Source organism: Mixophyes fleayi, chromosome 11 (assembly GCF_038048845.1).
Source record: "Mixophyes fleayi isolate aMixFle1 chromosome 11, aMixFle1.hap1, whole genome shotgun sequence".
Lineage (NCBI taxonomy): Eukaryota > Metazoa > Chordata > Amphibia > Anura > Limnodynastidae > Mixophyes > Mixophyes fleayi.
In genome coordinates this window covers 67017032-67040770 of record NC_134412.1, presented here as the reverse complement: position 1 = coordinate 67040770, position 23739 = coordinate 67017032, and the positions used below count along the sequence as shown (strand labels likewise).

General features: G+C 37.3%; 1 protein-coding gene across 1 annotated transcript in view; it reads right to left on the bottom strand.

Moving 5' to 3' along the window:
- The window catches only part of DRD2 (dopamine receptor D2), a 197197-nt gene that overhangs the window by 38053 nt on the left and 135405 nt on the right, over nucleotides 1-23739 (bottom strand). Inside the window, exon 4 of the mRNA XM_075191305.1 lies at nucleotides 3775-3911. Coding sequence (XP_075047406.1) covers nucleotides 3775-3911 — 137 coding nt within the window. The remainder of the gene's footprint in view (nucleotides 1-3774; nucleotides 3912-23739) is intronic.

The window sequence follows — 23739 nt, the reverse complement described above, 5'->3', positions numbered from 1 at the left end:
AGTGACAGGAGGAGGTATGAACTGAAATTCATTTTAAAATATAAAAGAATATTTGTTCTCCAAAGTAAAAAGAAAACATGAAATACAAATGTAGTAAGGCTTTAATCTTGACATATTCCAATGGTAAGGGCTGAAGACAAAAAGTTGTCCTTGAGTGGGCTCTTGAGTATAAGGGAGTAGGAGAGGCAAGGATAGCGACAGGTGCCGACATAACAGCCCCCCCCCCTCTTCACATCATCACCCTCAGTAATGCTTGTTCATTCTTCTGTTCTGCTATACAGTTCGGATTTTAATGAAAACAACTTAGGTGACAAAGATTGCCCATACTAGCTCACTCTGTCCAGAATGTCCAGGAGACTCCTGAATTTCAGGTAGGACTCCCAGACTCCCAGAGAGCAAGCAATTGTTCCACATGCTGCCCACTTCACAGTGAAGTAGGCTGGATGATGGCTTTAATGACCAGATTCAAGGGATCTCCCAGAGGGAAAAAATGAAAAGTTGGTAAGTATAAGATTGCCGTAACCCTTTTAAAAAAATAAAATGGAGTTGAGCTTTGAAAACACGGGAACATAAACAATGGTGTGAAGGAATCCGGATTTTAAATTAAGGATGAGTTTGTTTTTATGTACCACATATTAGCCTGGTGTGGCGTGGAAGGCAAGGGGTGTTATGAAGGTATTAGCCTGGAGTGGCCTGAACCATTAATTAGGCTTTATTATCATAAATGCTCCATCTGCTTTGGGGTCAGACATATATATTACTGTAGAGACAGAAAACATATCTTCTTTTTTTACAGTTTCAGTGACCATCCTGAAACTGCTGATACTAATGATCACCGTTAGTCGTCCACACTGCTGACAGTTCACAGGGAAAGCCAATGTTATAGCCATGGGTGGTTATCCCCGAGAGGTTAGTATTAGTCTACAAGCTTGGGGCAAGGTTTGGTCTACTGGGATGCACTAGGCAGAGCTAGGAACTGACTGCAGGGAATAGTTAGAGTTTGGAGCAGCTGCAGAAGTACAGTAAAGGAATCAGGTCATTTCCAACTAATTTCTTGCTCTAATGAGCCACAAACAATTGCCAGAAATTGCCAGAAAGCAAATTACCTAGAACTGTGGTTTTATGTATTTTTTTTAAAGCAAATATTGGGTGTTTGAATAATTTCAGGGGTACATTTAATATACAGAATGGTTTTCAAATACATTGTAATTTTTCCTTTGTCTTGTTATCTAAGTAGTAATATTAGATAACAGATGACGGCAGTAAATTCATACATATACAATTACTCTCTCAAAAGGACATGGACACTTTGAGATACTTCATAATTCACAAATGTTAGAAAAGTGAAACTATTCAATTGAACCACAAAAATAATATGATACATAACGTCAAAGAGCAACATGATGATATAGAAGCCAAATGTTATTAGCCAGATCACAGAACAGCAAGGTGATATCTCATATTCTTCTATTTTACAGTGAAGAGTTCCTTACCCTTATAGTACACATATTAAATATAAGCACGCACAATGAAACATCTACAGACAGACAAACACAGAGTAACACTAACAGACTGATGTTGACTACTGACACTGACTGACAATGACACAAACAGGCTCATATTACCAATAATACACACACATACTGAGCTGCAATCACCTTGTTTAACATCCGTAAGCTTTGCAACACTGTTCATGGCTAAACGGAAGCTTGGGGGAGATGAGCAATAAGTCAATCAATAAATGGGAAGTCAAGTAACTTCCTATGTATTGAATCCATTGTTTCCCTGTGCATGTCCGCTGTCACACTTGGTGTTGGAACAAGGGAGGAAGGTAGTAGGGGAGCGGAATCGTATTGCTACATAACAGAGTGTGCTGCTTATGTCAGATAAGGTAATCTTTTTGATGTTGAAGATAAGGAAATCTTTCACCATTAGTTATAAACCTTTCCTATGCATAGATGTATCATAATATAATATTATTTTAATGGTTTGACCATTTTATAGCATATTTTATGTAAACAAGAGGAAAAATGGAAAAATAATCCTCTATAATTCACAGTTCATATACTGTGTTTGCAAACAAACTACAGCTATTCCTGTTTTATTCATTACTCACCTATGTTACAACCTTAAGAGACTATACCATCCAGAATGCTCAAAATGGCGGTCCCCCCAACAATAATCACTACCCCTGCACCTGTTCCACCATGCAGGTATAAAAAAGCCAATTAAAACATAAACAAAAAAAACCCCATACAATACATTTGCATACCAATCTCACAAGAACCTCGTGCATTGATAAGAATAATTTCACTATGTCACAGTAAACAAGGATACACATTTTCTCTTAATCTTTCATTTCCAGAAGCATATTTTCCAATAATGAACAACTGAAAAGTACAATTTCTCTAGTTTATATTGAATGCCAGTCTCATTATCTATTCTTATTATCTGTGCTTTATACATGAATATTAGTTGGATTTATAATTTAAAAGAATAAACAAGAAACTATGGTAAACATGTCATAGTTGGGATTGTAGTCTGCCAGACTCTACCCAGATGGTCCCTTTTATGATGCGTCTCAGCAGCAAAATGACCCTAAAGATTATTTCGAAACATTAGCAAATATCTCAGTAACTATCTCCTAAGGAGTCTAATTATGTTGCATCCCCATGTGACAGGTACACAGAGTTACTCTACTCAACTTACTCATTGCATCCATTCAATCTCTCGGATCCGCTAGTCAAATATATGCTGAAATTGAAAAAAACGTATGTGCTTTTGTAGGTATGAGATATACGGAAACACACCTTTTGGACACCTAACCATACCCCCAACAGTAATTCTAATCATTAGAGTTTAAAAAATGTTGAACGTTTGTCGAAATAAAAAAAAGTAGTAAAATTGCACATTGGTTAAGCACGTGATTAAATACAGTGGGCCTGATTCATTAAGGAAAGGAAAGCAAAAAATGTGTACATTTGCACCTTGGCAAAACCATGTTGCATTGGAGGGGATGCAAATTTAAAATGTTATGGCAAATTTATAGTTGGGATAGGGCATGTCCTAGATCAACTTTCATTTTCAGTCTAAAAATAAAGCAGTGAAGTATTTGTGTGCTACATGAATAAAAGCAGACAGTATGTAGCTTATGCGCAAATTAATAAACTAATATGCACCCCTTGCATTGTAACATGGCTTTGTCCAGGAGAAAACGTACTGCTTTTTTTGCCTCTGCAGCTTAATTTGCACATGGTTTTGTTCATTAATTAACTGTTGTTTTCTTTTTTAAAAATATCACTTTAGTGTAACAATGGCTACACTAGTATATATTAGTCAAATGTGCATTATTGTAGGAAGAACAACCCCATCTGTGTTAGAAGATATATTTCATTACTATCATTTAAGACAAAAGTTCCAAATGATTATTACCTCATACAAGCAACTCACAGACTGATACAGAAGAGTATAAAAATACTTTGTTATCTCCAATCTGTCCTACCATAGCCTCGATCTTCTTTGTCCACAGGATGGATTAGTAGACCACAACTCTTTCTTCCAGTGGTAAACCAAGACATCCATTTTAGAGTGCAATGTGAACAATGAAATGACTTTCTAATTAAGCTTATCTGTCTTGTCCACCAAGAAAGTCTTTTTTTACCATTTTATTGCCAACACCATTTTGTTCCTTTACTTTATGAATTTTGATGGGCCATTTGGACTGCCAAATGTCATAATATAAGAAAGAATCAACGCTTAAATTACAATACATACCAGTATTATTGAGTCCAAACAGAAGGGGACAAGAGATCGCAAAGGACAGGACCCAGACTACTGTAATCATGACAGTCACTCTGCGCTTGGAACTGTAGCGTGTGTTGTATAACATCGGCATTGCCACTGCTGTATACCTGAAACAAGGAGACATTGTAGATATGCAGTCCATAAACAATTACTAAATTCCAGCATAAAAACTCAATAACAGACATTATAAAATACAAATTATAAAAATACAACACCATGTTCTACAAACATGAATTGCTTTTTTTTCCCCTACTAAAATATATATTTCATAATTGATGTTTTATAATAAAATTTCAACAATCTGGTGACAGCTCTAAATGAAATCATATGTTTGCTTTATATTGGGGTCTGGGTTTACTTGCTGAAATCAATAAATAGTTGTAAAAGTAAGGTTCACTTCTAGTTGTCCAAAAAAAAAACAACAATTTAAATCCATAACGCAAAAGCTTCTACCTATGTCTAATCATATATAAATTATTTACACTCTTGAACCTATATCAATGCAACAGTCATCCTCAGCTTTATAACTTTCCAATGAAACAGAATTGTAATCAGAATCTGTTCTTTCCAAGGACCCCAGTCCACAGCCATACAGATAATGATTGATAGATCAACCTTCCTGTGAATCCTTTACAACTTCGTAATGACACTCTGTTACCATATATATACTTTCTGCTACTGAATGCCTAGATCAAAGGATAAATCAAGGCTATGTGTAAAAATGCATATCTCAAGGCTACCCTTATTGCATTCAAATAGCATCGATTCACATTTGTCCAACTTTTTAACAGAGGTTAATCAACTGATGCTGTCACCCTAAGGGTAGTATCATAGACTATAGTGCTTGATTGTGATGCTTGATAGCAGATGTTTTAAGAGTACTACTACTTTATATATGAAATGCTTCCCACGCCTTTTGGATTGTTAGCTCACATTTACCTTCTATTTTATGCTATTATATATCATTTGTGTCATGATCCCCTATGTTTATCTTACACAGATGAATGAATATACATTATATTAAGGTATAGGCTGATAATTAGAATTTAATACAATATTCTGTATAGGCTGATAATTAATATGTAACGATGGTACAAAGGTAAACCCAAAAAAAAAAAAAAAAAAAAGTTTGTGACATGAAATATTAAAACTGTTTCTTGTAAAACTGCTGTAGAACGTTCTTCTGTTGACTTACGGTTGTCAATTAGACAATTTTGAACCTAATAACAATAGTTAGTCTATTTTATGTCACCACAAGGTCCTCCTGGCCGGTTAGAGGTAGGTAGGGTTTCTTGGGCACAAGGTCAATTAGGCTGGGTACCAGGCCCATTATAGGTATTGGGCACAAAGACTAATAGTTAGTTACTGGTCATAAAGCCCTATAAGTAGGGACGATGTAGTAGGTGGGCACTAGCTCCTTGGAGTAATAAGGCACTAAGCCCTTCAGTGAAGTAGGGCGAGTAGCGCTTAGCTGGGCACCAAGTCCATGTTGTTAAGAGGGCATTAGGCCCTGTGTGGTTTAGAAGATGCTAGATCCTGTTTGATTAGGAGGTCGCTAGGACCTGGTTAGCATAGGAAGGTGCTAGGCCATAATTAGTGTAGGCGAGTGCTAGGCCCTGTTTAGTTAGTAGGGTGTTAGACCCTTGATCTAGGGGGACATTGGGTCCCTTGTGAGTGTAGCGGTAGGCCGAGAGTGGCATACAAGGCCCCTCTACCCAGTCCGGAAAGGCACACAAAATCCTTAAAAGCCGGTGTTCAGGCGGCAGATGGAGGCCTGCGGAGCGGCTGAAAACCGACGGACACTGGTGGCCCAGTGCAGGTAGGCAGAAGTTGGATTGGTCAGTTTCCAGGGTAGTAAAAGTAGGTCTGTGAGGTGGTTTTGGAGGTGGTTGCTGGTCCGTAATGTGCTGCATGTTGTTTTCTATGTGACCTGTCTCCTTTAGTGTACTCCCCTGTAGGATCCAGGAGTCAGACCCTCAGTGAAGACGGTGCTAAGACAGAAAGAGCCTGGGTGGATCCGAAGCGGATGGTAGGTGGTCCATCGTAAACAAGGTAAAACATCTGTGTGCGTTTGCTTTATTCCCCTGCAGGCGTTACATTGCACTGAGAACAGAGGCTTCAACTGAATGTTTAGAAACCCTTATGTTCCATAATCTTGTTTAAAATTGAACTGACCATTTAGCTACTAAGTGGAAGCCATGGTTCTCGTGTGTATTGAATTGTATAGTATTCCTTAATGTCATCAGCAGCGATGGACATCTTCGCTCAAGCTATAAAGCGTGGTAAGAACTGCAGTTACACAATGACGTTGCGCTATGAGTTTTGATTTGCATGTACAGTGTACAATGAATTATTTATTTTAACACTATACTTTCAAATTAACACTCAAAAGAGCAGTGCCATTTATACCCAGGACAATGGCCACTATTACTATTAAAAATGTCACCAATTCAACATTGGTTTGGAATCCATATTAAAGTGACCGATTTGGTGGCAGAAAAAAATATTACAGGGCATTTAACTTTTTGTACTTTGGAATACACACAATGATGCAATGTGTTTCCTTAAAATGGAAGATTAATTAATTCACTGATCACTGGTCATTTGACGACAGGAACACCAGAGGAAAGTTGCAAAACAATGACTATAGTGCTTGATTGTGATGCTTGATAGCAGATGTTTTAAGAGCTCTACAGTGACTGATTCATGTTTTATGTAACCACTTTCTGCTGTCTATTCTTGTTTCGGCCAAGCCCCGTCACCAGTAGATGCAGAGAAATGGCAGTCGCCAATGACTTTTTTCAACACCAGCATCTATAATTGTTATTCCACTACTTTATATATGAAATGCTTCCCACGCCTTTTGGATTGTTAGCTCACATTTACCTTCTATTTTATGCTATTATATATCATTTGTGTCATGATCCCCTATGTTTATCTTACACAGATGAATGAATATACATTATATTAAGGTATAGGCTGATAATTAGAATTTAATACAATATTCTGTATAGGCTGATAATTAATATGTAACGATGGTACAAAGGTAAACCCAAAAAAAAAAAAAATTAAAAAGTTTGTGACATGAAATATTAAAACTGTTTCTTGTAAAACTGCTGTAGAACGTTCTTCTGTTGACTTACGGTTGTCAATTAGACAATTTTGAACCTAATAACAATAGTTAGTCTATTTTATGTCACCACAAGGTCCTCCTGGCCGGTTAGAGGTAGGTAGGGTTTCTTGGGCACAAGGTCAATTAGGCTGGGTACCAGGCCCATTATAGGTATTGGGCACAAAGACTAATAGTTAGTTACTGGTCATAAAGCCCTATAAGTAGGGACGATGTAGTAGGTGGGCACTAGCTCCTTGGAGTAATAAGGCACTAAGCCCTTCAGTGAAGTAGGGCGAGTAGCGCTTAGCTGGGCACCAAGTCCATGTTGTTAAGAGGGCATTAGGCCCTGTGTGGTTTAGAAGATGCTAGATCCTGTTTGATTAGGAGGTCGCTAGGACCTGGTTAGCATAGGAAGGTGCTAGGCCATAATTAGTGTAGGCGAGTGCTAGGCCCTGTTTAGTTAGTAGGGTGTTAGACCCTTGATCTAGGGGGACATTGGGTCCCTTGTGAGTGTAGCGGTAGGCCGAGAGTGGCATACAAGGCCCCTCTACCCAGTCCGGAAAGGCACACAAAATCCTTAAAAGCCGGTGTTCAGGCGGCAGATGGAGGCCTGCGGAGCGGCTGAAAACCGACGGACACTGGTGGCCCAGTGCAGGTAGGCAGAAGTTGGATTGGTCAGTTTCCAGGGTAGTAAAAGTAGGTCTGTGAGGTGGTTTTGGAGGTGGTTGCTGGTCCGTAATGTGCTGCATGTTGTTTTCTATGTGACCTGTCTCCTTTAGTGTACTCCCCTGTAGGATCCAGGAGTCAGACCCTCAGTGAAGACGGTGCTAAGACAGAAAGAGCCTGGGTGGATCCGAAGCGGATGGTAGGTGGTCCATCGTAAACAAGGTAAAACATCTGTGTGCGTTTGCTTTATTCCCCTGCAGGCATTACATTGCACTGAGAACAGAGGCTTCAACTGAATGTTTAGAAACCCTTATGTTCCATAATCTTGTTTAAAATTGAACTGACCATTTAGCTACTAAGTGGAAGCCATGGTTCTCGTGTGTATTGAATTGTATAGTATTCCTTAATGTCATCAGCAGCGATGGACATCTTCGCTCAAGCTATAAAGCGTGGTAAGAACTGCAGTTACACAATGACGTTGCGCTATGAGTTTTGATTTGCATGTACAGTGTACAATGAATTATTTATTTTAACACTATACTTTCAAATTAACACTCAAAAGAGCATTGCCATTTATACCCAGGACAATGGCCACTATTACTATTAAAAATGTCACCAATTCAACATTGGTTTGGAATCCATATTAAAGTGACCGATTTGGTGGCAGAAAAAAATATTACAGGGCATTTAACTTTTTGTACTTTGGAATACACACAATGATGCAATGTGTTTCCTTAAAATGGAAGATTAATTAATTCACTGATCACTGGTCATTTGACGACAGGAACACCAGAGGAAAGTTGCAAAACAATGACTATAGTGCTTGATTGTGATGCTTGATAGCAGATGTTTTAAGAGCTCTACAGTGACTGATTCATGTTTTATGTAACCACTTTCTGCTGTCTATTCTTGTTTCGGCCAAGCCCCGTCACCAGTAGATGCAGAGAAATGGCAGTCGCCAATGACTTTTTTCAACACCAGCATCTATAATTGTTATTCCACTACTTTATATATGAAATGCTTCCCACGCCTTTTGGATTGTTAGCTCACATTTACCTTCTATTTTATGCTATTATATATCATTTGTGTCATGATCCCCTATGTTTATCTTACACAGATGAATGAATATACATTATATTAAGGTATAGGCTGATAATTAGAATTTAATACAATATTCTGTATAGGCTGATAATTAATATGTAACGATGGTACAAAGGTAAACCCAAAAAAAAAAAAAATTAAAAAGTTTGTGACATGAAATATTAAAACTGTTTCTTGTAAAACTGCTGTAGAACGTTCTTCTGTTGACTTACGGTTGTCAATTAGACAATTTTGAACCTAATAACAATAGTTAGTCTATTTTATGTCACCACAAGGTCCTCCTGGCCGGTTAGAGGTAGGTAGGGTTTCTTGGGCACAAGGTCAATTAGGCTGGGTACCAGGCCCATTATAGGTATTGGGCACAAAGACTAATAGTTAGTTACTGGTCATAAAGCCCTATAAGTAGGGACGATGTAGTAGGTGGGCACTAGCTCCTTGGAGTAATAAGGCACTAAGCCCTTCAGTGAAGTAGGGCGAGTAGCGCTTAGCTGGGCACCAAGTCCATGTTGTTAAGAGGGCATTAGGCCCTGTGTGGTTTAGAAGATGCTAGATCCTGTTTGATTAGGAGGTCGCTAGGACCTGGTTAGCATAGGAAGGTGCTAGGCCATAATTAGTGTAGGCGAGTGCTAGGCCCTGTTTAGTTAGTAGGGTGTTAGACCCTTGATCTAGGGGGACATTGGGTCCCTTGTGAGTGTAGCGGTAGGCCGAGAGTGGCATACAAGGCCCCTCTACCCAGTCCGGAAAGGCACACAAAATCCTTAAAAGCCGGTGTTCAGGCGGCAGATGGAGGCCTGCGGAGCGGCTGAAAACCGACGGACACTGGTGGCCCAGTGCAGGTAGGCAGAAGTTGGATTGGTCAGTTTCCAGGGTAGTAAAAGTAGGTCTGTGAGGTGGTTTTGGAGGTGGTTGCTGGTCCGTAATGTGCTGCATGTTGTTTTCTATGTGACCTGTCTCCTTTAGTGTACTCCCCTGTAGGATCCAGGAGTCAGACCCTCAGTGAAGACGGTGCTAAGACAGAAAGAGCCTGGGTGGATCCGAAGCGGATGGTAGGTGGTCCATCGTAAACAAGGTAAAACATCTGTGTGCGTTTGCTTTATTCCCCTGCAGGCGTTACATTGCACTGAGAACAGAGGCTTCAACTGAATGTTTAGAAACCCTTATGTTCCATAATCTTGTTTAAAATTGAACTGACCATTTAGCTACTAAGTGGAAGCCATGGTTCTCGTGTGTATTGAATTGTATAGTATTCCTTAATGTCATCAGCAGCGATGGACATCTTCGCTCAAGCTATAAAGAGTGGTAAGAACTGCAGTTACACAATGACGTTGCGCTATGAGTTTTGATTTGCATGTACAGTGTACAATGAATTATTTATTTTAACACTATACTTTCAAATTAACACTCAAAAGAGCATTGCCATTTATACCCAGGACAATGGCCACTATTACTATTAAAAATGTCACCAATTCAACATTGGTTTGGAATCCATATTAAAGTGACCGATTTGGTGGCAGAAAAAAATATTACAGGGCATTTAACTTTTTGTACTTTGGAATACACACAATGATGCAATGTGTTTCCTTAAAATGGAAGATTAATTAATTCACTGATCACTGGTCATTTGACGACAGGAACACCAGAGGAAAGTTGCAAAACAATGACATACATGTTGTTGTGCATCATTCAATAAATCATGCACTTCACTAAGGGAGGGCAATATGCATTAAACACTTAGAAACACACAGGGGTTCTGGATATAATGTGTACACTTAGTTTTCCACTCGCAAATTCAAAGTTAACCACTTACTGAGGGTAGACATTTTTGAATAGGTGGAGGGTATAAATTTGATTTAAGAATATGGGGCCTGATTCATTAAGGATCTTAACTTGAGAAACTTCTTAAAATACTAACTGTTTTTTCATGTAGCACACAAATACTTGATAGCTTATTTGTACACTGAAATTTAAAGTTGATATTTGTGTGCTACATGAAAAAACAGTCAGTATTTAACTTATGTGCATAACAGAATACTAATTTGCACCCCTTGTATTGTAACATGTTTTTGTCCAGGAGACTGAAATAAGAAGTTTTGTAAGTTAATATCCTTAATGAATCAGGCCCATGATTCTATTCAACTTGAGGTTGATAGACTGCCCCCACCAAATCCTCATCACTCATGCCCCCTTACTACTAAAAGGAGTTATTAAAGGAAACATGTCAATAAGCCAAACACAAACTTGCACTTATCCAAAGCAACTACTCAACTTTATCTGTCTATCGCAAGTGGATAAAACATATTAATATTAAAAAGACAATGTTAATAAGGCAATTGCAAGACACTAAGCAGGTGTCTCATTAGCAGCAATTGTTTAGTGTAAAATTTGCACCTATATACAACTTTATGAAATAAAGTATATAAAAATGTTCCAAAAAGTCAAAGAAATTGAATTTTGCATTGATTCATTCTGTTTTATAATGTGGTTGCGCCAGGACTGTAAATTTCAGGTGGCACAAGAATTATATAGCGAAATCCACGCTGAACACATTAAGCCAGATCTCAAATGAGAAATATGCAACATTTTGCAGCCAAATGTGGAATGTGACCAATATTTCATGGAACAATTTTGAACATTCCGCCCCTCTCTACTTGTGCTAGTAGGTTGCTATTTTATTGACGAACATGGTCTCATTGCTGATGTAGATAATTATACTGACATTCCCTCAGTCCTTGTGCATGTATGGTGTAGAGAGGTTAATATGACTTGTCATTGTGAACATGCTTTGTGCTTACTGATCTCTTCAATATTACTGTGCTAAAGTCATGATAAAACAGATTATGTTTATCATATTTATGATAATTCATAAAACCCGAAAGCACAATTCTTTATGTGTGACATTTTGAAAGTATTAGAAGTTCCACTAGGGAAATTACATCCAAGCAGCTGTAAACAGAAAATCAAGGTTATCAAAAGCTCATACTCATGCTGCATACAACGGCACAGTCTCATCAATTTTTCCTTCTTAATAAGACTAAATATTTTGAAAATGTACAGATGCGCTGACACACATATATGAAGGGATAGTAATGTAAGGGATAGTAATGTCCTACACTAGTTACAGGATTATACTGGTTTAATTATGTCATTACTCTACTCAGCTAATAGACCAGTCCCTGCCGTTTGTGTATGTATAATGTAGACATTGTAATGAAAAATAAAAAAAAAAGGATTTCACTGTATTTCTTGCTGAGAAACCATAAGGTTCATGCCTGACAGATACATTGTTCAAAATATATTGTCATGTGTTAGTTTCTAAGGGATTTTTCTGCAGCAACTAAGGCTGAAAACTCTATTATGTGACTCTATTAAGTGATTGCTCATTTTATATAAAAGCGAATGGAAATGAAATGTGGGGGAAGGAAAAGGCTATTGTAACAACAGTTGGGGTAGTAATAGTAGATGACATAAACACATTGGGCCTGATTCATTAAGGAAAGTAAAACAAAAAAAATTGAGTAACTTTGCACCTTGGCAAAACCATGTTGCATTGGAAGGGGAGCTAAATTTAAAATGTGGGGACAGATATATTGGGGTTGGGGTAAGGCATAGCAAAGATCTACTTTAAATATTAGTATAAAAATAAAGCTATCAAGTATTTGTGTGCTACATGAAAAAAGCAGCCAGTATTTAACTTATTTAACTTATGTCCAAATAATAAACTAATACGAATCCCTTGCATTGTAACATGGTTTTGTCCCAGAGAAAAAACGTAATCATTTTTTTGTCTTATTTTCCTTAATGAATCAGGCCCATTGTAAACAATGAGCCTGATTAGTTGGAACACCATCTCCTGTGGTAGACTTTTAGCACAGTAAAGACAGTAAAAACTCACAAACAGTCCAATAATAAATGGTGCAACCCAACTTCAAGAACTCTTTAGTATTCTTTGTGCATCTAGCAGTTGGCTGCTTCTCTGGCAAGTTCTATCTCAAGTTCTGATTCCCCAGTTTTCAATATGCTACTTAACAGCAAGAACACCCTTTAAAATAAAAATCAGAATAGATCCTACATAGCTGTATGATTTAAACTGACTTTCCATTCCAAAGCTGGAAGTGGCCTAAGCCAAGTAACAGTAAGAGCAATATATGCTTCCACGCAGCTACTCGCTCTAAAATAATAACATGAGTGCTACCATCACTACATTCTAAAGTGGAGATGTTCACTGATCCCTGTGTTATGGTTTTGGCTTTGGTTTTGGATAAACCGCCCTTGTATGTTTTGGTTTTGGATCCATATTTTTTCTAAAAATCCCATTTTTTTTTCTACAATCACATAATTTGGCTCTTTTTTTGTTCCTACAATATTATTACCTCAAAAACATTAATTTCCAGTCATTTCCAGTCAATTTTTGTGAAGTGACAAGAGCACTGCTACCCCTCCTGTTTCTGTATGAGTAATGGCACTGAGCAATGGCACTGGAGAATGGAGAGTGACAAGAACCCTGCTGTTTCTGTGTGAGCAATGGCGCTGGATCTCCTGGAGAGGGGAGGTACTTATGGAATCCAAAATCTGCAAGATCTGAGAACGCAATAATGATGTTTTGCCTCGAATCAGAGCCGAGGACACGCAAAAGTACCGAGCTGGCTCGCGAGCCTACTCGGATCCTCTAAGTTCGAATGGACTATGTTTTCAGGAAACCGAGCCCGAGCATCTTTATTTTAAAATAAGGAATATGAGCCTGCTGAATTAATACTTTTGTGAACACAGACATGTCAGGTAACACCTTAAATATATATGAATATATATTTGCGGAGATCCTATTCCTATTTCAAGAAAGTGAGTAAAACTTAAAAAATCAAAAAGCTGAGATATTTTATAAATGCTCATAAAACTTCTTTATCACAAGGCATTTTGTCACGTCAGTCTACCAGACATTTCAAAAATAAAATTTGCATTGCCAACCTGGCAGCAGACATTATTTTGGACATTGTCCCATCCTGTTGGCAGACTGGACAGTGTTGAGCTTATAGAAAATGTTATATTAGCCCTGCCCAGTCTGCCATAAAAACTCATTGCAATTTCAGATGCCCCATTACCAAGCATATTTCACAGCCAAATTGTCAGCCACTTTTAACATATTGGCAGAAACATTATACAGACCTCATTGCACAGACCCCCCGACAATGTTATTATAGTTTGTGCTGCAAATAATACCTATAAACCTATCTGATATTGTCTAATATGCATAGAGATTTTTGATATGTCTGATTTACACAGCTTTATCTGGTATACAGTCTTCTATGCAGAGTCTTGTGTCAAGTCTAATATGCAGTGTATATGTAGTGCCAATTTTGGTATAGAGGCATGTCTAGTGTCAAATGCTAATATACAGTCATATTTGGTGCCAAATATGATATGTAAAGTCATATAAGACTTTTATGTATTGCCTTATCTGGTCAGTCATATACAGATCGTTAGAGCACATGTCAAACTGCTGGATAGCCTAGGCTGGATCTCACTACAATAGGGAGATCATAAACATGGGGTCTGCCAGCTATAGGGTAAAACAGCCCCAGGCATGTCAGTGCAGTAGTGGTATATCTACAGTGGTGTGCAAAAGACAGCATGCATCCCTTCCAAAGGCTACCAAGCATTGGGGCTTGTCACAACCTGTAGCTAGCAAAATTGAGACTTCTGGAGTAGTAATTTTTCTTCCTTTTTCCATATTTCGATGGGGTCATCATAAAGTGTGAACCTGTGAACCGCATTCCATAGTGAATATCCCCTCAAGGTAGCGCACTTACTGGAAACAGTCTTGGTTTTTCACATATCTCAAGCCTCAATGGCTCCCCAATAGTGTATGTAGGGACGTTTTGACATCATGAAGTGAATATTCCCATATGGATCATTGCCATGTAAGTTTAAAAACAAATATCTAATGCAATATGTTTAAAAAAAATATATACAGTAATCAAAATGTATTATTTTACAATAACAAATGGTGTTCTAGTGTAAAAAATGTATTGATATTTATTTTTACTTTTTACAGTAAGTGCGCTACCTTGAGAGGAAATTCACTATGGAATGCGGTTCACAGATCTATACTTAATGATGAGTGATTCACACTTGAGAATCCCATTGGGGAACACCTGGTCAAGAGAACAAATATAAGTATTATTTATTTATATATTTGCAATTGATATATGGGAGATTGATAGCGCTCTAATCTTTATATGTTCTTGATGTTTTTAGTTAATCATTTCTGTACACTACAATCAGTTAAGATGCGGGGAATACGTAACTCAATTTTTATAGTAACAACATGTAAATAAATTTTATGTTTGTCTAGTGCTTCATATAAAGTGTAAAGAGATAAAGAGGCTAAATAATGTTTATAGCTTACAAATTACAATTTGGTATCAATCTGTTTGTAATTACATGAGAACGTTTCCAGTATTATTTATGTGTTATTTATGCAGCATTCGCACTTTGCGAATGCTTATTATAATTAATTTAATTTTTTCATACAGCAAATATCCAGTTCACATGGATCATAAAAAACAGTTTATAAAGGTCTAAAGGCATAAACTGGAGAAGGACATCTGGCAATATCAAGGAACAATGACCAGAGAAATCCACCCTTGCCACGTTGAGTTCCTGGAAGGTCAAGAACCTATGACCTATGAATGAAGACCTTAAAACCGTAACTGTGTATTTTTGTGATGTCACAGCTTTTTACAACTGTACTGTGTATAAATTATTCACTTCTAGCTTTGGAATCCAGAGTGTTCTTATCGAAGCTTGTGTTAGTGCTAACAAGCGCATGCATATGCCTACCAAAGTTTGCCTTGTACTATATTTTGCTAATAAAACCTTTGTGCTTTGGAACCACAGCGATCGCATCAGACAATCTTTATTGGTGATGATACATATGAACGTATCAATGTTCATGGAGACCTTAAGGATTACTTGGAAAAAAGAAGTGGCTGTTGTGAAAGTACGTAACAGATCTGGCAAGGAAGACTTATACCTATGTCACTTTACAGATGTAGGAAGCTTTGTATGTATACAAGCTATAACCCCATATAGAGACATCTTTTATAAAGTTGTATACCAAAGATGGAAGTTGTTTGAAACACAGTAAAATTGGATATTAGTTTCAGGCAGCGATATCCCTGTGAAAGAGACTTGTGTGGATCAGCAGGAACTATTCTCATGGAGTAAGTTGACCACTTACATATTTTGATCTGTTTTTTTCTTACTATTTGATGTGGGATTGGTGGGTCCAGTGTGGAAGATTTGACCGTAAAACTTGATTGCTAAATTGAACATCTTATGGGACTATTCAATGTTCTAATAGATACCTTTTTTTAAAGATATCCAATCTGGGAATTCAACGTCCACATATGCAATTAAAGTATAATTTGTAAAGGATTTAGCACTGTCACAGGGACCAGTCTGACCTCTCTGCTCCTATATAAGATATTTATTGTCTCCTGATTTTTGGAGCTGAATGTTATATATATATATATATATATATATATATATATATATATATATCATAATTTATCTATGTTTTTTAATATTAAAATTTAAAATTGTTTTATATTTTAACCATCTCTTTTTTTCATTTATATGATTCTGCCACATATAGACATACGGGGTCTGATTCATTAAGGTTCTTAAATGAAGAGGTATCTTATTTCAGTCTCCTGGACAAAACCATGTTACAATACAAGGGGTGCAAACTAGTTTTCTGTTTTGCACATAAGTTAAATACTGACTGTTTTTTCAAGTAGCACACAAATATCAACTTTAAATTTCAGTGTACAAATTAGCCATCAAATATTTGTGTGCTATGTGAAAAAGCAGTCAGTATTTAACTTATGTGCAAAACAGAAAACTAGTTTGCACCCCTTGCATTGTAACATGGTTTTGTCCAGGAGACTGAAATAATATACCTCTTCATTTAAGATCCTTAATGAATCAGGCCCACAATCTTTAATTATCATCATTAACATTTATTTATATAACTCCAGCAAATTTCATAGCACTTACTTTACAATTGGCAACAAACACAGTAATAAAACAATATGGGGTAAAACAGATAGACAGAGAGGTAAGAAGACTCTGCTCGCAAGCTTACAATCTAAGGGACAATGGAAGTTTTATACATAGGGTTAAGTGGAATTGCATATTGGTCCAGCCAGGTTGCAAAGGTAAAAAGTGCTCAGTGGGCTATATGATCCAGTCACATAGCAATGTTGGTCAAAAGGTTGTTGTCTTGTGTTAACTGTGTAAAATATGGTAATACGGAATAGACTGACAGATTGGCTCAGCAGAGAAAGAACAATTTTCAAGGAAAATCACTCTAGCTGCTGCATTCATAATAGATTGCAAGGGTGATAGTCTGATTTGGGGAAGACCAGTAAGGAGGGAATTGCAATAGTCAATGCAGGAGATGATGAGTGCATGAATTAACATTTTTGTAGTGTTTTGTGTGAGATATATGCACATACTGGATATGTTTTTTTAGATGTATGTAACATGATTTAGATATAGAGTTGATATGGGGAACAAATAATAGTTCTGAATTATTCTGAATTTCATTATGCTAAATTACACTACGATATAAATACATTTTTCCCCACTTATTTATACCAGCATTGTCTTTGGCTTTTTTTTGTTTTGTTTTCAGTGTCTACATATTTTGTGGTTTAATTTACATTTATTAGAAGTATTAGTGCCCAATTCATTATTTTTTATTTAAATGTTAATACATATTAGTTTAATATTTAAGAGGGTGCACTACTTGCACAAAAATAATCATAAGTAATGTTATGGAAAATTGTAATTTTTTCATAACTCTTTATTTTGCATGGTCATCAGAAGATACAGGTCAAACAATAATGGAACAGAGTAATCAAAAAGGTGCAAGAAACAGTTAGTGATATAATTTAATTATATCCCTAACTGTGAGTAGCTGGCTATTTTCCAGCATTATGATCAACGACTTTATTGGTTGATTTCTACAGCATTTACCTAGCTCATTTTGTTTCTGCATCTATTATTATTTTTCAATTTTTCTTTGCCATTGGGACTTGTGCAATTTGTATTATATTTTATTGTCTAGTTATTTGATATTGTTTCTTTTATATATATTTGTTTATATGTGAAACATGACCATGCTGACCAAATTTCGAACTAATATCCATTGAGGATTTATATCAATATATAACCATTCAACTAATAAATGTGATTGTTATTTTTAGATAATATCATGGTACTTCCTCCTTTATGCAATAGAATGTGACTTTTTTTTATATATTTTATATTGTTTATAGCGCAGACACATTTTTTTCTATATTCTAAGGAGGAGAAAAGAGGGAATATTTGATAATGCTTGAGGAGGATTATAGTCCAGAAAAAGTTACCACTGTACATGGGGTTCCTGGGAAGGTAGGGCATCAGTTGTGGAGAGCTTCATCCCACGAATAGCCAAGGAGCCCAAACTTGATTAAAAACATGATCTCTAGTATGTAGATAGTAGGTTATCCCCTCCATGGCTGTGACATGCCAATCTGTATTTTAAATGTGGCAAGGGACGGACAAAAAGTATTTTTACAATTCAAGGCTAAGAGAGTCTTGGCAGCTGCCAGGATGTGCACTATTAGTTTTCTGGAAAATGTATGAATATGTTGGGGGATAACATAACAAGAATATCCATGGGTCCTTTTCCACCAGGGCCTCAAAGAGGCTGTTCAAGAGACTGTGAAATTTTTCCTAAAAGAGAGCAATATTTGGACAGGTGCACCAAATGTGTAGCATAATGCCCCTATGTCCACACCACCTCAAACAGTCAGGGGAGGAGGAAGGAAGCATTTTATTAAGCTTTGTTGGGGTATAGTACCATGAGTAGTAAATTTTGCATGTGGTCTCCTTTATTTTGGTGGAAATAGAGCTTTTGGCTATCCCCAGTCTCATGTCTTCCCAGGCTTCCCCATCTCGGGGGGGGGATCCGAGATCCCTCTCCCATTCAACTTTCAGAGAAGGTGTGTTGGGGGAGGGACCCTAGAAAATGGCAGTTTTAAAAAAAATTCAAAAGAACTGAAAGCCTGGGAAGGGATGCTTTGCCAGGGACAGCCATTGACCCCATCTGGAGAAGTCCACTGGAAGTCCGCTGCTAGGCCCAAGTATGGTACCTAGCAGCGGAATACCCAGAAGAAAACAGTAGATTATGCAAGAAGGGGGTCAATGGAAATATTGCCGTGGTGAGCTTCAGTTTGTGGGAATACAAAGCCCATAACTTGGTGGCACATTTGACAGAGGGCAGGAGTTTGGTGGTAGCAGGTCATTGTGGAAGGGATAGGCCCCACAAGGGTGTCAGGATGAGAAATTTGACATAAGTTGATTCCAAATCAAGTCAGGAGGTGGAGCTGGGAGGGGCATACGAGGCAACAATTTGAGAGAAGTGAGAAGCCAGGTAGTAAATTTTGATGTCAGGGAGTCCTCTGCCACCTCCAGAGATCGACCGCTTCTGAACATTCGTCAAGATCCTCGGGGCCCTATGATTACAGATACAGCGGGTGAGGGCTTTCTGGATGTTGTTGAGAAGGGATGTGGGGACAGCTACAGGTAAGGTCTGAAAATGGAAAATCAATTTGGGTAGGATGCTCATTTTAACGGCTATGATCATGCCCAGCCACAAAATTATAAATCTATTCCAGGTGGTCAACTCAGATTGCATTTTGGAGAGAAGGAGCTGGAAAGTTTTCCTTAAAGAGAAGGTCATAGCGCAATGTGAGGAAGGCCTCTAAATATTTGAGCTTCCTTGGCTGCCATTTGACATGGAAGTTGAACATGTGGGTCTTGGTTATCTGAGGGGGGACATGGAGCAGTATGGCATACAATTTTAAGTAGTTGATTTTGTTATCTGAGATAGCACTATAGGTCTGCAGGACATTATAAAGGTTGGGGAGGGAAATCAATGGATGAGATGATGAGAGCACAATGTCATCCACAAACAGCGACATTTTTTAGTTGATTTTATCCACCTGCACCCCCTGAATATCAGGGATGTCTCTGGTCCGTGATGCAAGCAGTTCAATCACAAGGAAATGATTAAGGGGGATAACGGGCAGCCCTGTCTCGTATCATTAGTAGTGGAGACTGTGTTAGAAGGCATTCCATTAATCAGGACCTTCATGGAAAATGCAGAGTAAAGTGCCAGTGTAATAAAGGATATTTATTTAAAACAATTACCATAAGACAACAGCTATCATCTTAATACAGTATAATTCATCGATACCCTAATGAAAAAAAAGAAAAAATGTATTTTCAGTTCAACCAACAGATTGCAAAAATGCTAAAATTGTGTCATAAAAGTTAAAGTAATGAAAGTTACAAAACACATATCTTACAAAGTATTAATCAAACTGTACTATGCATTTATTGTGAAATGTAATAATAATTGTTGGTTTTAATCTTCTGGGTGTTAGCCAATTTCCTACACCATTATCTTCCTCTATATAAATCCAGCACTGAATGCTACTGACAATGACAATACCCAGATATAAAGCACAAATTGTAGTAAGTTAAATGGGCAATTATTTTTGTATATTTGATTGTTGTGCTGTGTAAGGGAACTTAGCCACTCACAATGCTCTTGTGCATTTCTTTTATATCTAAAAGCAATTTTCACATTTTTGAATTGATACAACTGCATATGTCAGCAGTATCCTGTACAAGCAGGTTTAATTTGTGGTGTGATTTAATACCTGGGTTGCATTGTACATCCAGTATAAGCTTCAAATGTATTTATTTTAAAATTAATAAAAGCATACGGTGTGAGCTCTGATTTGAATGCAATTTACCCCGCATGCATGGCTGTGGTGTAAATTTGTATGTAATTGGCAAGATCAAAGATTTTTCAGGAACTTAGATGACTAAACTAATGAATATGACTTGTATTGTAAATACAAGTTTAATTGTATTTATATAAAAGAAAGAATAATAATTGTAGAGTGGTGCTTCTTTTAAATTACAGATATACTGCCAAAAGTTTAATATAGTTTAGGTATAAAGTTGAAGCTGTTTTCGACATGCTGCACAGGAAGCTTAATAATAGTAATGGAATAAAATAAATACTGGCCAGGGGCGCATGCGGGGGGGGTTTTCTGGGTCTCCAGAAACCCCTCCCCTCCGCTAACGAAGTGCCCCACATAGCGGCACTGTACTATATAGCAGCCGCGGCGCTGTCAAAGAAGCGTCCGCAGCGGTGCTGTATTGTTTACAGCACTGCCGCGGACGCTTCTTTTTTGTTTTTTTGGGTTGGGGGGAAACCCCCCCTAAAAATCCTGCGTGCGCCCCTGCTGGCTGTGGGCAGAACTTAAGAATGGGTCGTTACTCTTACAATATTTTTTTAAGGCTCGATCACTCACAATAACAACAATTCAATATTCATCTGGACCACTTTTAAGTTTAAACATTTATTAGAACACACATTGAAGGACTCTCGCTCCAAGTGTATTAATAATATACATGATAAGCTTGTACATAAAGGGTGTTGCAGTAACTGCAACATTACCAAATGTCCATTGGAATATATACTAAGCACTGGAGATGCTTAAACTAACCTTCTAGCATTGCTTGTACATGCTCAAAATTCAATTTAGCTGCTGCATGCAAAATAGATTGCAGGGGTGAGAGTCTGATTCTGGGAAGAACAGTAAGGAGGGAATTGCAATAGTCAATGCGGGAGATGATGAGTGCCTGAATTAAAGTTTTCACAGTGTCTTGTGTGAAATATGTGCGTATTCTAAAATGTTTTTTAGATGTATGCAAAATGATCTAGATATAGAGTCGATATGGGGAACAAATAATAGTTGTGATTTATTCTGAATTTCATTATGCTAAATTACACTACACTTTTTTCATTTTTGAAAAACCTATTTATACTAGCGTTCTATTTAGCTTTTTATTTAGTTTCTGCACGTTACATTACAAAATGTCCATTGAAATATATACTAATCACTACAGATGCTCAAACTATCCTTCTATCATTGCTCGTACACGCGCAAAATGACATGAATTTGCTTCAATGTGCTTAAGTTTATATATTTTAACTGTTTTTAGTGACGAACATGAACTGTAAAAACAAACTGTGAACTTTGATATTCAAACAGAGTGGAATTTGCAGTTTGAATTAAAAGAATGATAAATACCTTTGAATTTATTTTTTAAAAGTGTTTAAAAAGAAAAATATTAAAAAAGCCTAATTTTTAATGTGAATGGGGAACACGAATGGTGAGCTTGGAACACTAACAGTGGACCTCAAAGAACAGGAAACACAAATTGTAAATGCAGAACACGAACTGTGAACCTCAAATTTTGAACTGGGATTAATTGGAGATTGTACCACAAACATACTCATGATGAACATCCAACCAGTGAAATTCAATTGAATTTTTAGATGGTTCTACATTTCCAAGTATCTCAACCTGGGCATACTTTGTCTTGTCAATACTTGCACCACTTAGTTTACAAGGGGAAAGTCTGCCCTCCTTTATGGCCCTAGATCTGGGGCCACCAGCATAAATGCCCACTTCATAACCTACAACTGTCAATAGAGTTGTGACATTGCAAAACCGAAAAGATTATGTAGGAATTTTTTTGTAAGTTATCATGTGCACAAATTCAGTACCTCTTCAGACAAGCTTATAATATTAATCAACTACCTTAATAACCTTCAAAGGTTACCTTATTACCACCCTTTACACAGCTCACAAAAGACTACAACCATCTGACCCCCTGATAAACATTGCTGTATGCTTGAATTATATGGTCTACTAGGTGCTCTTAACTGTGCATTCTGGCTGGACCAATATGCAACGTGTGGAACATGACCTCATGTGTCAGACTCCCTTTGTACTGTAGACTGTAATGTTGCGAGCAAGGGCCCCCTTGCCTCTCTGTCTGTACTACCCAGTATTGTTTTATTACAGTGTTTGTTCCCAATTGTAAAACACTATGGATTTTGCTGGCGTTATATAATAAATATTGATGATGATGATGATGATGATTGTAAAATGTAAAAAAGGATTGTCAATATAATTGAGGTTTAAATATGGAATAGTTTCTAGACATAAATTTTTAATATGTTCTGTAAAATTAACTATATTTTAACTTAATATATAATTAATATGCTTTGTTTGATACAATGCTAGCCTTTAATGTCTACGACTTTTAGGGCCTGATTCATTAAGGCACCTATCTGCGATTTTGTGCACATCACATGCAAAATCACTCTGAGCATGCCCAGAATTGGACCATACGCAACAAAATGAAGCAAAGTTCAATTAATTTCTGCATGCAAATGAATTACTACAGCTTACGATTTCTGATAGGGAACGGGGCACAGAAGGGGCGGTCACCCGTAGTCAATGTACAATAAGGGTGTGCCAAACTCGAGCGCATGCAGCCACATCCGATTCAATCTTTGGGCATCTCAAAAGTACTTGTTTTTCTGCAATATCTCTTGCTTCAGCTACAGGGCTAGTCTGAGTCCTGAATTCTGGTGATGACAGCTGTATTTGCATGACATAACATGTATTTGCCATTAGGAGCAGCTGTAAAAATGTATTTTATGTTCAGTAGACATTTAAAACATCCTAATAAATGTATTTCATGTAAAAAATACATTTTTATTTTTAACTGTTTTTTTTTTCAAAATGACCTACATTATAAACAGGTGACATTAATTGAAGATGAATTAATTGATTTTTGTTTCCTGTGCATTCTTTCTTGTGAATTTATCATCATCATCATTTATTTATATAGCACCACTAATTCCGCATATTCCACATATGTATCTACAGTGTCTTGTGTAGTAGAGCTGAGCAAACCAGCACCTGAATTCATCAGCACACGGTGCTCTTGGGATGATGTGTAGTGTTAGGTTAGCACCAGACATAGTGCCTAGTGTTGAGGTCATAGGTTCATTGTTGTTCTCATCAGACCCTAGAATCTCCCCCCTCCTGATATGCTTCCTGGCAAAG